This window comes from Pleuronectes platessa, chromosome 13, assembly GCF_947347685.1.
Source record: "Pleuronectes platessa chromosome 13, fPlePla1.1, whole genome shotgun sequence".
NCBI classification, from domain to species: domain Eukaryota; kingdom Metazoa; phylum Chordata; class Actinopteri; order Pleuronectiformes; family Pleuronectidae; genus Pleuronectes; species Pleuronectes platessa.
The window spans coordinates 16,446,094-16,462,374 of NC_070638.1; the positions used below are offsets into that span (position 1 = coordinate 16,446,094).

Genomic DNA, 16,281 nt, shown 5'->3' on the forward strand with positions numbered 1-16,281 from the left:
AATTCTACTTTATTTTGTTTAAATGATGATTCCCCCATGGTGATTCCAATGTGTTTGATTAATTTCCAACGCCAATATCATTATAATTATTACTGGTTATTTTACTAGTATTTGCCCACATGGTAAACATAGAACTGTGACAGCCCCGGTGCCTTGCTCAAGGACATGCCCCCTGCATGGATACTTTGGTCAGAGGGAGGGAGAAACCAAGAATAAAGTTATTAGGCAGTTGTTTGTAACATTAAAAGCAACGAAACATCATTTTGATGAGCAGCAAAGTGTTTATTAGGAGTTTGCAATGTTACTACAGTCAAATACTTATATTTGACCAGAATGGACAGAACCAACAACGGTGGTGAAACACTTGTAAACTTCCAAACTTCTTATCATCTCTCTTGTGCCAGACAGTCAGCTACAAATGTTGTTTAATAATGATAACACACACACATATTTCAGCTTAATAGGATTTTGACCTTTGGTCAAAAATACAGTGGACATTGTCTTAACATTGAAAATGACAGTTATCAGCATGTGTGGAGGAAAATCCTTAACAGTTACATGGTCAGGAGTTTGTTCTTCATAAAGTGCAACTGACACGAAAGTAAATAAGTGACATAGTGAATGCTGTCAGTATCTACAGCAATTACTGCTGACTATAACAACAAGCACCGCAGCAGACATTTGGTTGGATTTCACCACAATGACTTGGCCCCTAACGCTACAGCCTGGTAAGTAGTGTGTACATTGTGTGTGTGGAGAAATATAAAGCCTGGTACTTTAAATCTCTACTGTTACATTCAATTCATAAAATGTTTGCATAATGAAAATTCATACATCACTCAATATCAATACTGTGATAGTAAATTCAGTCTCAGTAAACAATTGTTAATTAGCTATAAATAATAATAATACAAGAAAATCCCAACTGTGGTGCATAGCACTACGAATACAATACCATTCATCCAACTTACAGTATTTCGAGTTACGGTCCCAAACATTGGCATCTTTGATTCACAAGGGAAAACAATAACCACAATAATCCCTCAAGGGTATTATTTGTATAAAACGATTCAACAAGAGCAGAACATAAAACTAAGTTTTGAAACCAAATATTAAAAAAAGTACATACAATTTAACTGAACTAAATGCATGGGTTTGCAAAAACGGGATTCTACACGTTTTTATTTGATTAAAATGTTACTGCTAAAAATCTTCTGATCAAAAATATGACATTTTTGAACATAATTTCCAACAAGAATTCCAGTATTCTGCTTACTTTTTGTGCTTTGTTGTTTTAATTCATTTATATCTTTTAATATTTTATAATGTGCATCATGCACAGGTTTTCAAAATTAACACTCCTCTACGATCACATCAATTCTGTTAGAATCATACCATCGACACAAATCAGGAAACTATAGTAAAACACCTTCAAATAAACCTACGCTTTCACCACTTTCACCACCATCCTGACTCTTAGCCCTTCCCTCTTGTTTAATCTACAAACTTCTTGGTATAAATTGGTGAAGTTTTTTATTGAATGGGTTAGTGTCTCACTAAGAACCACCACAGGCACAGCCTGTCACACAGAGTACTGTTGGCAACTTACCTCAGCATGATTGTGCAATGACACATCATGTCTTATTCCCGTCCTTCTCTTTTTTTAATTTCTGGAAAAATTAATTCAAATAACATTTCCAGAGTGTTTTCCAGCCCGCTGGACACTTTGTCAGTTAATTTGTAAACAACATAATAGAAAAGAAGAATTGGAATTGCAAATATCAGCACCTTTTGTATTAGTGCTGCTTTAGGGCACTGTACATGCTGAGTAAGCCACACTGGTCCACTCTGTGCTTTCTCTTTAAACTCTGACCACGATTCCTAAACAAAGTCTCAATATTTATCAGATAAGATCCTGGGCAAGGTTGCGAATGACGCTCAAAGCTCCAAGGTCAAAGCCACAGACGCTTAGGAAACCCCCGTCATCCGTGTTTGAGAGGGCGTGTCCAATAGAAGTCAGCCCGCACATCACCAACTTGGACTTAGTTCCTGATTTCTGTTGAAAAAATGCACATACCAAAAATTGTTGGGTATTGTTTTGAGGAAAACGCTTGAGTATGCAAGTTCACATTCACTTGAAAATGTATGGATGTGCATGTGTTTAATTAAAACAACTAAACCGTGTTCTATTACCCAGCCATATTCAAAACAAACATCCATCTAACATTACACGAATAAGTGTATACTGGTCAATTGCGAATGCCATGGAAGAAATTAAAAGTCAGGGATAAGCTTTAACATAAATGTGAAATAGAACCTCATCCCATTTGTCTGATTAAGTCTGTAGAAATTGCAGATGATTTTTTTCCTGGCCGTTATTTTCTAAAACAAGAGCATGTAGGTCGATTAAAAAGAAGTAAATTATTTAACGTACTTCTCTGTGTTTTTGTAGAGACTCCACTGGGCTGGCGGCAAACGTCCACAATGGGTTGTTGGTCAGAATAACAAATACATCGACTGATTTTCCGTTCTCTGTGGCCCACGTGACAGGAAGAGTGCAGTCTGTGCTTCCACCTGGGATCTGGAGCGTTCGGTCGAAAGGTCAGAGCTCAAGGAGTAAAATGTCTTCAGCGAAGTCAATGTGAACACGACCCCTAACCTGCCTCACCTGGGCCGATCATTTAATAAGGATTTGTAAATTATAATGGTTCAGAACTAATTCCTTCAGTAATTTCTAACTCTCTGATGCTGTGACACGTCTCACCTTCACCAGTTCAACTGTTGCTTGTGCCAGAGTCATGTCAGCAGACACAGTGCATGGAACCACAGCTCCTTCAGAGTAGGCCAGCACTTGTGTATCCACCTCTGTCCTTGCAAAAATCTGCACAGACACAATTGCAAGAAAAGATCATGAAATCCGTCTCACATCCGCACAGATACATTTTTTTCGTCTCACAATTCTCTAAACTCTGACCTCAACAATATCCATGCTGCCAGGGAATTTTGTCAGGAATCCGCAGTGTGTGTCAACAGACCGATTCCTCTACCCGGGGTTCCTACATAGATGGGGCTGTCTGAGCCCTGCTAACAGACGCTGTTCAAACTGCAGCAACTATAGCTATCTCGCTTCGGCACTTTCTTACCATGGTTATTGCAGCAGCAGCTACAGCAGTGCTGATCGACGTTCCGGGGACAATGCTGCTCAGTGACGTGCTCACATCTACAGCCACTACGAAGCGTTTCCCCACAGGCTCCACATTCTGGGGGCAGAATGGAAACACTGCAAGGTATTACTCGTGTTATTTACATCCGATATTCACGAGAAGCTGTGAGAATGAAAGAACCTACCACAAAACTTGTGTAAAAGGCAGCGTCCATAGCTTTGAGGATGCTGCCGTCTGGTGTCCATTTAGTTTTACCCTGGTAGCCTTGGCCTCTTTTGTAGTTCTCTGAAGCCAAGAGTACACTGAAAGGATGGATCTTTGCCTGGCCATTTCAAGATGGAAATCCAAAACTGAAGCACTGTCTCCTGTATTTTTTTTTAATAGAGCGATAAATGAAGTAAAAATATCTAGCATTCCTACCTTTTTTAGTGACGCTTCATCCTGGATTCTGTCACACACAGCTTGTGTTTCTGAGCCTCCTGGCTCAAGAATTTTGTTTGATGTCATCTTACCCAAGATCCTTAGCACCGACTGGAGAGGCATTTCCTTCAACAGAGCCCTCCATACCTAATCAAAATATAACCACATATTTTTTTAGAGAAGATTCATTACAGATGATATATACACCATTCTTATATCTAAAATTGATTTGGACAGCTCACGTGCCCCTCCCAATATTCATAACATCTTTAAAATGTCTGCAGGGAAATGTTTAAAATAGAGTCCAAACCTCACACTGTTCGGTTGTACACACACCAATACAAACACACACACGCACGCATGCCTACACACTCACCTGTTTGGACTTCAGGTGGTCTGTCAGGAGCTGCTCCCTCTCCAGTTTGTGTTCCTCTATCAAATTGATGACCTCGGTTTCATCACAACTGTGCTTGACCTTCTCCACCACTTCAAGATATGAAAGCACTTTGACGACCTCCTCTGGGTTCTCTTTGTGTGCGTACGCAGCCCGGACCTCTTTCCATCCTTTCGTTACCTATTTGCAGATCAAAGTAATTGCTGGAAATACAAATGGTGTGATTATTAATTATTAAATTATATAAACTTTCAGTCAAATAATGACTCTCAGACCTCGATTAAAGTTCACACATACCTACAACTGATATTTAACTAACTGGTTTTCTAGCTTGCAGTTTTCTGCTTATGTTGCTATTGTAGGGGCCACAAAGATTAAGCAACTGAAACAATAAATTTGAAGAGGGGCCTCTCAAACACTCACTTCAAGAAAGTATTTCCATCCCAACATTTTTTTAAATTCATCTATCTTTGCCCAAAATGAGCGAGGACCTTCACGAGTTATTCGATGCAAAGCAGGGATGTAACTCTGGGAGGTGAAAGACGATCTAGCCATCCCCCTGTCAACATGAAGAGCAACGTGGGCCTGTGTAAACTCACCTTCATTAGCTGGTTTGGTGTGAGAGAGCCGAAGCAGATCCTGGTGCGTCCATCCCTCTCTCTGTTTACATTTGGTCACAGCCGCAGCCAGACTCATGGCATCCTGCTCGTTATACCAGTCGGACACCGCCTTCCTCAGGGCGCGTCCCCAAATCCCACACTTCATGCCCTCTTTCAGTTCCTTCTTCTACTGAATGAAAGAAAACAGGTGGGCAGGGTTCCGACAGACTTCCTTCACAGCTTTAAACGCTGCCTGCCTCGTTGTCAGCTCGGCATACTGGGAGCACAGGGCCAAGGCAAAGAAGGAGGCGTCGAGTCTGACAGCTCTGCCGTCCTGAGCGCACCTCTTGATCTCCTCCACCACCTCAGCGCCCCGGCCCTGCTCCAGCAGAGAGAGGAGCGTTTCAGTGTTCTCCATGCTGACACGACCCTCCTCCCGGGCCGTGTATACGTCTCCTTCCGAGGCATAGCAGAGGAACCGGCACAGTTTGACCTTATCACTGATCTCCCATGACAGCCACCGCCACCTGTTGAGTTCAGGGCGTGGTTGCTCGATGAATCTGGCGTAGTACTTCCCGATGGCTCCATAGTGAAACTGGACAAGGCCTGAAATAAGAAAAGCTGCTTTCAGACATGAACTCCAGAGATTCCACACAATTTGTCCCAGTGCTCCTCCCTGGAGTTTCCCTGTCACACATGAAAAACGCAGCAGGAGATTCTCTGGACAGACCACGTCCACAACAACATAGAAATCTTCGCTGCAGAGATTATGTGTTTTTGTTTACAGCAAATCACCACCGGCGTCGACCGATGTTTGTCCTACGTGCAAGGCATCACTTTTTCATCCTGAGATACTTCTATTCTTTTTGACATGTTCCGTTTTGTGTTCGTTTTACAAACATCATCAAAACGCCCACTCGCTGGAGGCGAGTCCTCTGGAGAATCTCCCACTAAATTCTCATTTGCTTCCACTTGGACATTATCCAGATATTTTCCAATGGGTGTTGGCAGGAGAAACTCCAGAGACAGTCTGGAGTTTCTATTTCAGACATTTGCGTTCTCACATACAGAGAACATACACTCACTGGCCAATAATGATTGACAGCTGGTAAATGGACACTTTGCTACTTCATCACACATAAGATACTAGTAAATCGGGTTGAAAAATAATCAGTGGACTCTCAACCACAGTTCACATTATAAACCTGATCCATGTTGCTGCTCTAAGCAAGGAGTCAGCAGCAGGAGATAGAACGTTGACATGCAGACATTAGTTTGAGTTCCAGTGAACAGCTGATAACCAAACAAAGCTGACTCCACGCGCTACTCACCGCCTCTGAGCACCGACGGAAATAGTTTAAAGCCTATTACCGGACATGGTGATACACAGAAGACAGCCACCAGCCCCACCGAGCTGTTTGCACACCATAAACCTGACCATTCAAAACGCTAAGGTTAGATACAGTTGGACACCTCAGCTGCTAACCAGCCTGTAGGGCTCAAGCTGGCTAACCATCACCAGCTCGGGTGGCTAACTTAGTCAGGCCGGTCTGGTCAGCTCGAAGTTTGTCAACATTAGCCCGATGGTGTTGTGTGCATGTTAAATTGTTGCCGAGCAGGTTGTGCAGTGGGCAATGACCCAGGGTGCGCATGGTGTGTGTTAGCTGCAGCTGCATGCTCCCGTTAGCCACACAGAGGATTCAAGCCGGAGCGATGCTGCAAAGAATGCTGGGATACAGAGTACTACCCATAGACCGTGGTACTACCTCAGCATCCTCTGCACCGCAGAAGTCTCACTGAGCACTAATTGACAAGTTATGTGTCCGATTTTTATTGCCCTAGCAGGTTTACACATACAAGGAATTGTGCTGTGGTGTATTATAAGCATTCAAAAAAACTGACGAAAAGATCAACAATCAATCAACTACATTTGATTTGAACAGCCCATATTCACAAATCAACCATTTGTCTCATAGGGGCTCAACAAGGTGCAACATCCTCTGCCCTTAAGCCTCAACAAGAGTAGGGAGAAACGACCAAAACCTATTGACAGGGTGAAAAAAAGAAACCTCAGAGTCACGTGGGAGGGATCTCTCTCCCAGGACGGACAGAGGTGCAATAGATGCCAGGTGAGAACATCAAAAAAAAATAACGGTATTCACAGCATTGATTAGAAGAAAAAGTTTGTAACATAAGGAAAATGTGTGCTAAAAAATGAAGGGATCAGCAATGACTAATAAATTGAGTAGTTATTGTCAGTAATAGTCGAGTATGTAACAATCATCTGTAAAAGAACAAGCTTCATCTAACTGGACGTTAAAAGCCATATTTGATCTAATTTCACCACAATGTCTGCAAAAAGATTTTCATTATTTCACTCTTAATTAATTAAGAGTGAAATAAAAATGATTCATTATTTATCACAGCTATATTTTTGTTCCTTCTTAAAATGTCCAGTCCTCTGTGTAGCATGTGTGGACACATTATCTGTATTCATTCATACAGATTCTGATTCCTGATACTTGCCTCTTTGTTTTCAACCTCTATTTTCTATAATCAAATCCCAAAATGCCTCTGGCCGTCTTATTATTCTCTTTACAACAAGACATTTCTTTTTAACCGAACACAGAACGAATCCATCCACACAAATGTTTTTTTGTGAAGAGAATATTGCAGGAGAAAGGAACAGATTTACTGGAGATGATTTAGAAATGTAATTTCAAATGGACTGAAATTGAATGCTTTTGGCTGTAACATATATGTGAATCCCAATTTGAAATAGAAAATATATATATATATTCATTTCTGGGATTTTGTGAAAATGCTAAATACAATACACAGCTGTTGACAATTGAGACAAAGGCTCCTTTCATCCAGCCTTACTGTGTTTGGACGTAACCACTGGGGGGCAGTAGCACACAGCCCGTAATATTACATCATGCATTTTTTATGACACACGAGGACGCTGTCATCCGGTCAGCTGACTTGTTCAGAGAGTTGAGCAACTTTCATGAATTTAAAACAAAATATAGTCCAAAGCCCTGCAGCACCTACTGATGCATACGTGTCAAATCTTCTATTACTTCTATAAATATTGCAAACTCACAAAATAAACCACAGTCCTGCAGTCACGTTCATTTCACAGCCCCGAGTTTTCAGTCCTTTCATACATTATGTTGTTATAAACACATTTTTAGGGAAGAGGAAGTGTCTGCTCTGTGTCTGGCCTCTCTGTTTGTATCTGTATCAGACTCCGACAGGATGAAGCGGGGGAAGGAGCCATTCTCCATCAGGCCATAGATCTTCTTCTGTGCCTTGACAAAACACAATGTACTTGGTTGCTGGAGATTCTGGCTGATGATCTCTCGTGTGTAGAAGTCTATGTTTACCTGTAAAGATATAAAAGAACACACATGTAAAATGACTGGACTAACAATTCAGACACTAAAGAAATCTTAAGACCTACCTTTTTCTAGTTAACATTCCTGCTACCTGCATCATTTTTATTTGATTTATATCACCTATAATTTTATCGCTCATTGTGTTGCTTTATTGTATTTTAACCATATTGTTAAGCAACTTACGAAAGGCTCTCTCTATATATGGACTGGTTTGGTTTAATTTAATGTGTGGTACATATTGCACAGTATGTTCAGCCACCTGCATCATTACCACATCCGCAGAGTAACTGGTTGCTGTGGTTAATGTACAGTAAATGCATCAGACTGGGCTGTATTTTTCTTACAACACATCCTTGTTCTTGCTCTCACACATTAAAATGCATTGAACATTCATGTGCAAAAAGAAGGAGCATTTTCCTTATGCCAAGCTTGTGAATTCGGTTTGAGCACACATCGCCGCACACATGTTCTTATGTTCACCTGTCTGGGGGACTCATCGCTGATGAACTCTTCATAAATCCCGGCTGCTCTCCTCGTCAGCTCGTCTGGACTGTCACAGGTTTTGAACTCTTGACACGCGAGCCAGAAGTCCAGGTTTTCCTCGCAGAACTCGGACTTCAGAAAGTCCCGGAATGCTGTTCGTCCAACTGTAACACAAGAAAAAGCCTAACGTCATTATAAATAAAACCAACCATCCAGACTGTTGTGTTGCTTGAAAGCAGATGAACATTACATTTCTGTGAAAGAAGTGTCTCAAGGGATTCTTCCACATGGCTTACTTCATATGTTTCCTGTCTGTAGGTGGAAGAATAGTTACGTTTTGGGATTTATTCACAATAAATATGGAACAATACAATATGAATATGCAGTTTAATCAAATTTAAACCCACCTGTTGATTTTCCTCCATGATAATGGACTCCAGAGGAAATATTTCTGCACTTTTGACTTCCATGCGTTATGTCTAAAGAAGAAAACTATGAGAATTCAAATGTTCAATACTAATTTGAGAATTAATACAAACAGCATTGGTTGTCAACCACTCTGTACTTACATTCTCTTCGTATCCTGGGGGTCCAGAGAAGTCCTAGAGAGCTCAGTCATGGTTAGATTTGAGTTACCCTCTCTCCTGTGCAAATCATAAATTGATGTCTCACTGAGCATGATGCCACTGAATCCACAGAGGAATGATCCTTAGATTTCAGTCAGTTTTGAACTCTGGCTGAAACATCCTGAACATCCTGAACATCTCTCCACACCAATGGAGATGGAATCTGTGATCCGCCTCTGGTGTCTTGCTCTCTCTAACCTCTGCTGACATGCAGACTGATTGTTAAATACTGCAATTACAAGGAGCCACATGAATACTCATAGTGCCTCAAACCTTCCTGAACGTTTAATTATAGAACAAAACATTGCTGTGTGTCACAACCAGCCCCCATCAGATTCTCCACAGTTAAAAGCATTACATAGGCTGTTGAAAGTCATCCACTCCCTACGTCACTTAGCTCACATTAAAGTCTGCGCTATTCTTAGTCACAGGTCAAGTGGTCATGAGTTTCTATGAGCAGCTTTGCTTTTTCTTTGCTGTTACTCCATCTTTCTTTCACAGTCTGGACTACCTCCTCTCCACCGTCATTGGTGGGTCTTTATATTTGCCTCTTTTTTTTTGTTGCTTTCTTTAAAATGATGCGGATTGCAAAGTGTTAGATCACATGAAATGAACAGCATTTTAAAGTGGAAGAAAAAGTTAAATGACTCTTTAGAGAATTGATATTATAATTTGTTAATACAATTGAAATAAGTGTGGTCGTGTATTTGAAAAGGTGTGTGGAAAGATGAGCCTTAGAAAGTCAACATGCATTTACACTGGTATCTCTGCAGGTCTGTGGTTTAAAGTTTCCATCTGTAATTGACAGGGGAGAGAGAGAAGGCAAATTATGGATATTCAACTTCAAGGTAATTATCTTTGGGGACACATGAACTAATACCTCATAAATATGAAATAAAACACCTCCAATTACTTTCTCACCAATCTGACAAGTACCTGATAAGACATTTTAACAGACACTAAAGCAGATCATCAAAAGCTGCCTTAAACCAAATGAAGCCTAAATGGATGGAGATTAAAAAATTGAGAGGACTGATTGCAGGATTGAAAATTCAAGTGCATGAATAACAAAGACAAACAGTTTTTTTTAATCTAGTTTTTCCTCATCAGTATGAATTATTAACTATTTGATACTTTTTCAGACCATTTTAAAATTAGTCTCACATTAGCTGATCATCATATATCAATAAATCCTGAGATTTTGTCTCAGGATTATTAGAAGTCCTTTTTGGATGTTAAATCATTATTCTTGAATGTGTCATTATGTGTTAAATAAAAATAAAAATAAAGAAATATTTTAAACCACCGAACTGCACCGCCACATATATGTTTAAATCAGTCAGGTAATTCAATCAAGTATCAAATCTAAAAGCATCATTCTTAAAACAAATTAAAATATGGATTTGCCAAAATGCTGTATTTTATTTATACAAATTTACAGGGAGGGGGGGGGGGGGGGGATGTAGGACAGATATCCTCCCCAGCATTTAGACACTGGTTGTGGTTGAGGATCCAGATAAGGTGATGATGATTCTACTGAAGACTGGAGGAGATTAGGGTTGAGGCGGGTAACACGCGTCACTGAATGACGGCTGAATGCGGAGGAGATGAGAAGGGATTTCAAGTTTGACAGCAGCTGCAACATTGGCTGGAAGAGACTGTGGCAGAATCTGATTGGCCCTTTGGAAACGCTCACAATCAGCTGATGAATTAGCATAGAGTGAGAGAGTTGAGATTGATTGAATGGCAGAAAGTCTTCCTGATTGAACTTACGCTGAAGTTCATGACTCAAGACCGTCAACTGTCAGAATCCACCCATTAAGCAAGCGTGGAACATTTTTAGTGTTTTGCAAAACCTGTTCACAAACAGTTGACAAGCTTAACACAATGGAATTGACTGCATGCAGTATGTCCTGCTTTCACTTTAAAGATCAAATAAAAATATGACAATATAATATTTCCAGCCATGTTGACAGCGTGGCTCTAGGTCAGTATTGGTTCACCAGACTAAAATATACTTTACAGAGGTGTTTGCATTGCCCAGTGTTTATACAAATGTTCTATGTCCAACTCTCTGGGATGTCATTTCCCCCTTTTATTTGTTCCTCTAAATAAATGTTGTAATAAAAACAGACCTGATGTCTTTAAATGGTTTAAGATGAATTGTTGTTTGATTAAAATAGACTTTTATCTGATGGAAGATTTCCTTCGTAAAAAACACTTCTCCTGGGTCTGACACAGGCCTGAAACAAAGCTTCCTCTGTTGAACTGGTCAAACAACATCACAGAGAAACCGCCTGCCTCCTGCCTCCTGCCTCCTGCCTCCTGCCTCCTGCCTCCTGCCTCCTGCCTCCTGCCTCCTGCCTCCTGCCTCCTGACCCCTCCCTGACCTGTGTCCCATAACACACATGGCAGCTGTCAAAACTAAATTTCACTCTCAATGGTTGAGTCATAGAGACTAGATATCCTCAAAGTTTAATGTCAGAGATGTTTAGATGTCATAAATATATTTTAAGTGTAATCAGACAAATTGTAATTGGTGAATATAGGCTATGCAATTACAATTTGATTGAGGATTGACTGATGATGATAGCATGAACATCCTCTCATATTGTGACCTCAGATATCCTGTTTTTTTAAATAGCTTCTCATGGTCATATGACTGGCATATCACAGGACCATCTTGTTACTAAGGAACAGAACAGGGCAAATAAGGAAATGAGGACTTGTCAGGCAGTGATCCATCCATGTCAGTTTAACACATCAACTGCATCTGAAGAAGAATAATAAAAAAAAATAGGTAGAGTGGATCTCTCTCTGGTGCCACAGTTAATTTGCATATTTTACAGTCTGAAAGCACGAACAGAGGTTGGGAGGCATTTTTACTCTATTTCTGTATCCTCCGGTGTGTGTGCTTGCACAAACATGCACAAATGAAATTGAAAGAAGATGTGGTGGAGCATTTGGGTCTTTACACTAATTTCTGTAACCCTTAGCAGACTAACATGTGATGGTTTCCCACACACACACTTCCTTTTGGGGATTTTACTAATGTCGTGTCAAACTTCTACGTATCTTCTCTGGACTTTTTGTTTAGGTGAGATCGGCAGGACTGATAAGTTAGGCTGAATGATAAAACTAAGCCTCGAATGGCAGGATGATTTAGAAACATATTCATAAGCATGAAAGGCTGACGTCAAAAACAGCTGTGTAGGTGGGAGGTTGTGGGAGAGTTTCTTATTCATGTAGCCCCATCTGAAGGAGTTTCAGTAAAATACACAAACATCACCATGTGTCATTACAAGTGCAGTTTTACACATTGAAAACCACATTGAGCCTCATAGCATACAAGTACATTGCATCTAAACAGACCATAATTTAATGCTCTAGTGGTTCTCAAAGTTACCATAACTTTGGATAACTCTTAATGGCCACAACATTTTTCCTGAAGGTCCAATTAGGAGCAGAAAGAATGAGACTCAGAACATTTTAGGCTTTGTCACACACAAGATTGAAGGGTAAGAAAGGGAAATTGTACATTTTAGAGTTAGATGAGAAGATTGGCACTACTGTCCTGTAAAAAGACTAAATATGACATGTAAAAGCTACTGAGCTTAGCACAAAGAAATGGGGGATGCAGCTAGCTTGGGCCTGTTCAGTCTTGAGAGTGCTACTAATATATTGTTCCTCTTTGATAATTTGAGATTGAAAAACTAACAATGGTTCTTTTCTCTATTGTGTTAATGACTAATTATAAGTATTAGTAGTCAGTATAAGTATCAAGTTATCCTTGTACAGTGACATACTACTCATAAACACTTTATGATGTTATGAAACATATTGGAACCACAAGAAGGTTTGAATCGGTAGGGGGTGGGGGTGGGGGGGGGGGGGATTATACATTTATGAATGAACTGGAGGGTTGGTGATTAAGTTCCTGTGATTTTTAAGGAGACGTGAGTCAAAATTTTCAGAAACTGGACCTGGTTTGTGGTCTGATAAGAACATATTTTAGTCAATGGGAGACTCTACAATTCAAATAATGTTCTTAACACAGATTTCAATTCAAATAATTATTTTTTTATTAAATATGCGCAAAACAATCTTAATATTCACAATCATGACTCTTTCATAACACTGTGGAGAGTAGCTTATAACAGATTATGTTTGTTTTAACAATACATAACATATTATAGCGTGACAGCACAGCCGGCAGAATATGATTTTGTCATAACAACAAACTTGAGATGAGACGTTGTGCTAATGTAGATACCAGCTCTACAGTCTTGGGTGGCAGATGTGTAACACATCCACTTCCTGGCATCTCTCACAGAAAGTCCCTCTCACTGTTACTGTAACATCACTGCATCTCTGGGAAGTCTTTCGCTTTTATTTACAGGCACGATCACAACAGGTGCGACCGCAAAACATGGCCTCTCTCCGGTTGAAAAGGGAGGCATGAATGTGCTGAGCATTTTGAATGTTTTCAACGCTTTTGGCCGTGGTCATCCCAAGACAAGCAACCACACACCAAAGCTTTTCTTAGGTTGTCCAGAGTTTGACTCAAGCTCACTGTCACAGCTTTGAAGAATACAATGTCCCCAGTGTCTCTGTTCTTTACATCTTCCCTGTTTCCGGCGTGGAGTCCATTAGAGCTTGGTAAATGTCAGACTTGAGGAAACGTGGATAAGAGTCCCTTTCCATTAGCCCATGCACAATCCTCTGTGCGTCATCGAAGCACACTGTGGTGGGCGCCTTAATGTTCCACCTGATCAGCTCCCTTGTCTTGTGATCAATGTTAATCTGGAAGCATGATGAAACAGGATAAGGACCGATAAACACTAAAGCATTAGCAGTGTTGGTAAATACAGTATTGTAAAACGCCTACCTCTCTCGGAGCCTCGGCTTGGATGTAGCGTTTGAAGATCTTTTTGGCCCTCGACGACATCCTGAAGGACGACTTGATCTTCTTGTAGTCCTCACACACCTGCCAAAACTCGATGTTCTCATCGCTGAACTCGGACTTCAAGAAGGCCTGGAATATATTCGTGCCATCTTAACAGGTAGGAAAGATGAGCAGAAGTTAGCCAGTGTAGAGAAAGGATACTAACAATGGACAACCTACATTTTGGACTGGGTAACTTACATTTGGATGACAGAAGTGTCTCAAGTGAATGAGACCACTGGGACATTTCCTCGAAACAAAACCTGTAAAGTAAAGGTAAAGTGTCACTCAGACGTGTTCTAAGTTCGTCAACAGTTTGGAAGTTTAGCTTCCAGGTTAGAGAAGTTTTCACTTACCCCTCGGTGCTGGCAGCTTGAAGCCATCTACAGCGCAGTCGGCAGTTTCTTCCTCTGAATAAACAAACACTTATTTTATTGACGTGTTCATCGGCACGAAACAGTGTAGGATCCATCATGCATTAGCTTAAATAAAATATTTACCTAATTAGCCTCCTCTTCTTATCCTCCATGTCCATGTTGAGGTGCTGCAGCTCCCGTGGTGGTGATGTGACTACACTTGGCATGGCATCAGCGCTTTGTACACGTGGGACTGTTCGCTGAGTCGCTCCTAACAACTGTGTATGAGGAACCCGCCCAGCGTTGAGTTATATATGTCAATCTGACGCGTGATGGGAGTTTGGCGGGTGTCGTCACACGTTGTTCTTTACTAACCACAGAAAAAGAGGAAGCTGGGTATGACGCAGAGATACACACCAACTGCAGCCACTGCTTTGTGCCTTTGCTTCGCTGATGTATGAACCTGCATCATTACATGTTTGGTTTTAGGTCTGAGGATGCAAATAGGGCAGTGGAAAGGTCAACAGCAGATAAGCAAATGTTTTAGGCTCTGTCCCAGTTCGGACAGAAGGCTATTTCAGCCCTCAAATGCACATCAATAACATCTGAAACATGCAAATTAATGACAGTGGCAAGTAGGAAATTTTTGCTTTTACTTTTGAAAAGTTGTTGACAAACACAAATAAATTAACCTCCACCAAGGCTACCACCCTGTCTCACTATGTTGAAGAAACAGCCTGTTTATGCAGATCCGCTCCCTGTCCCAGCCCTCCACAGAATTTCATGGAAATCACTTCTGTCATTTTTGAACTAACTGACATAACATAATATAATACATCCTCTCTGAATTGAAGACACTCAGGGGTTTTAATGCTTCAGCCTAAACTCAGACGAGAAGACTGACATCACTCTCATGTCTGTGTGTTAATTATGTACTGCAGCCAAAGCCAGCATCCAGTTAGCCCATCGTCTGTGGGACACACGCTTGACAAGTGTTATGGACGTTTTCTGGAAGCTGGTGAAGGAACTCAGGCAGCAGCCGATGTCTTATCCAGAAGAGTTTAATGTAGACTTGATGCATCAAGGAAACCAGAAGGTGGAACATTTTACAATCGCTAACAGAGTAACATGAGCAATTGTCCCCCCCAAAGACTGAAAATGAACTGTTTTTTACACATTTTTGTAGAGTTGTTTGAGGTTTTTAAATAAAACAACATGGAAAACCAAATGTTAAAGTTTCCTTCTATCCACATGCACGCACAAACACACGTAGGCACGCGCGCGTTGGCACATCAGTGGGCCGCGGATTACTTTCTAGTCAGAATGGTGGTCCCTGGGACAAAACCAGTTGAAAACCCCTGCGTTAAAGAGTTGAAGTTGGTGAGAGTTGAAGTTGGTGCCTCTCTGTCTGGAGCATCTGAGTTAGATTTGAAAGTAGCTAAGCGTAGACACTACAATGTGCTGTTGGTTGGGCCTTTATCTATAACCTGACCTTGGGTACTGCTTAGAGAGAGAAGGGAGTATCCTTGGAATTAGACAGGCACTATTCTCCTCTACAGATATAATATGTAATATACAATATAAATAATATATAGTGGCAATTACAGTAATGTGTGAGGATGGTGAAAAATGTCTCAACAACAAGATACATTCAAATTTCTTGAAGGAAACTTGATTTACGATTGAGAGCATCTTGGCCTCAAACCTTTGTGGTCGCTCCGCAGCAGAGTTGAGTATTTCCTGGGGTCAGTTGGGTCTTCTCTTTCTTCCAATGGCTTGTTAGATGAATGCAATAAGGTCTTGGTTTCAATGTAACAGCTTCCTGCCATTATTTGATCAGACAGTGGAGGCAGAGGGGAAGTACATTCGGAAAAACTCACCCACCAGAACAAA

The 16,281-nt window shown here is 40.8% G+C and overlaps 2 protein-coding genes and 1 pseudogene across 2 annotated transcripts; all 3 read right to left on the bottom strand.

Moving 5' to 3' along the window:
• Positions 1 to 335: 335 nt before the first annotated feature.
• ro60 (Ro60, Y RNA binding protein) lies at positions 336 to 5,165 on the bottom strand. The gene is given in 9 exon segments (XM_053437475.1): positions 336 to 2,056; positions 2,435 to 2,581; positions 2,765 to 2,881; positions 3,144 to 3,260; positions 3,349 to 3,486; positions 3,585 to 3,731; positions 3,961 to 4,181; positions 4,578 to 5,091; positions 5,094 to 5,165. Coding segments are annotated over 9 exon segments (1,626 nt in total). The 3' UTR covers positions 336 to 1,903.
• Positions 5,166 to 7,748: 2,583 nt separating this feature from the next.
• On the bottom strand, positions 7,749 to 9,418 carry LOC128454189 (regulator of G-protein signaling 21-like; annotated as a pseudogene).
• A 3,727-nt stretch (positions 9,419 to 13,145) lies between these two features.
• Positions 13,146 to 14,692, bottom strand: LOC128455076 (regulator of G-protein signaling 13). The gene is made up of 5 exons (XM_053438710.1): positions 14,533 to 14,692; positions 14,389 to 14,442; positions 14,234 to 14,295; positions 13,976 to 14,142; positions 13,146 to 13,890 (listed from the first exon to the last, which is right to left on the bottom strand). The coding sequence occupies exons 1-5, from the start codon at positions 14,613 to 14,615 to the stop codon at positions 13,705 to 13,707; spliced, it is 552 nt and encodes a 183-aa protein (XP_053294685.1). The 5' UTR covers positions 14,616 to 14,692; the 3' UTR covers positions 13,146 to 13,704.
• Between the last annotated feature and the right edge of the window lie 1,589 nt (positions 14,693 to 16,281).

What these genes read in the sequence shown, in the direction of transcription:
- LOC128455076 (XM_053438710.1), bottom strand. Translation starts at nt 14,615, where the DNA reads ATGCCAAGTGTAGTCACATCACCACCACGGGAGCTGCAGCACCTCAAC. An exon ending in CAAGCTGCCAGCACCGAGGG is followed by an intron (nt 14,296 to 14,388) that starts GTAAGTGAAAAC and finishes TTTACTTTACAG; the next exon opens with GTTTTGTTTCGAGGAAATGT. An exon ending in AAGCCGAGGCTCCGAGAGAG is followed by an intron (nt 13,891 to 13,975) that starts GTAGGCGTTTTA and finishes TCATGCTTCCAG; the next exon opens with ATTAACATTGATCACAAGAC.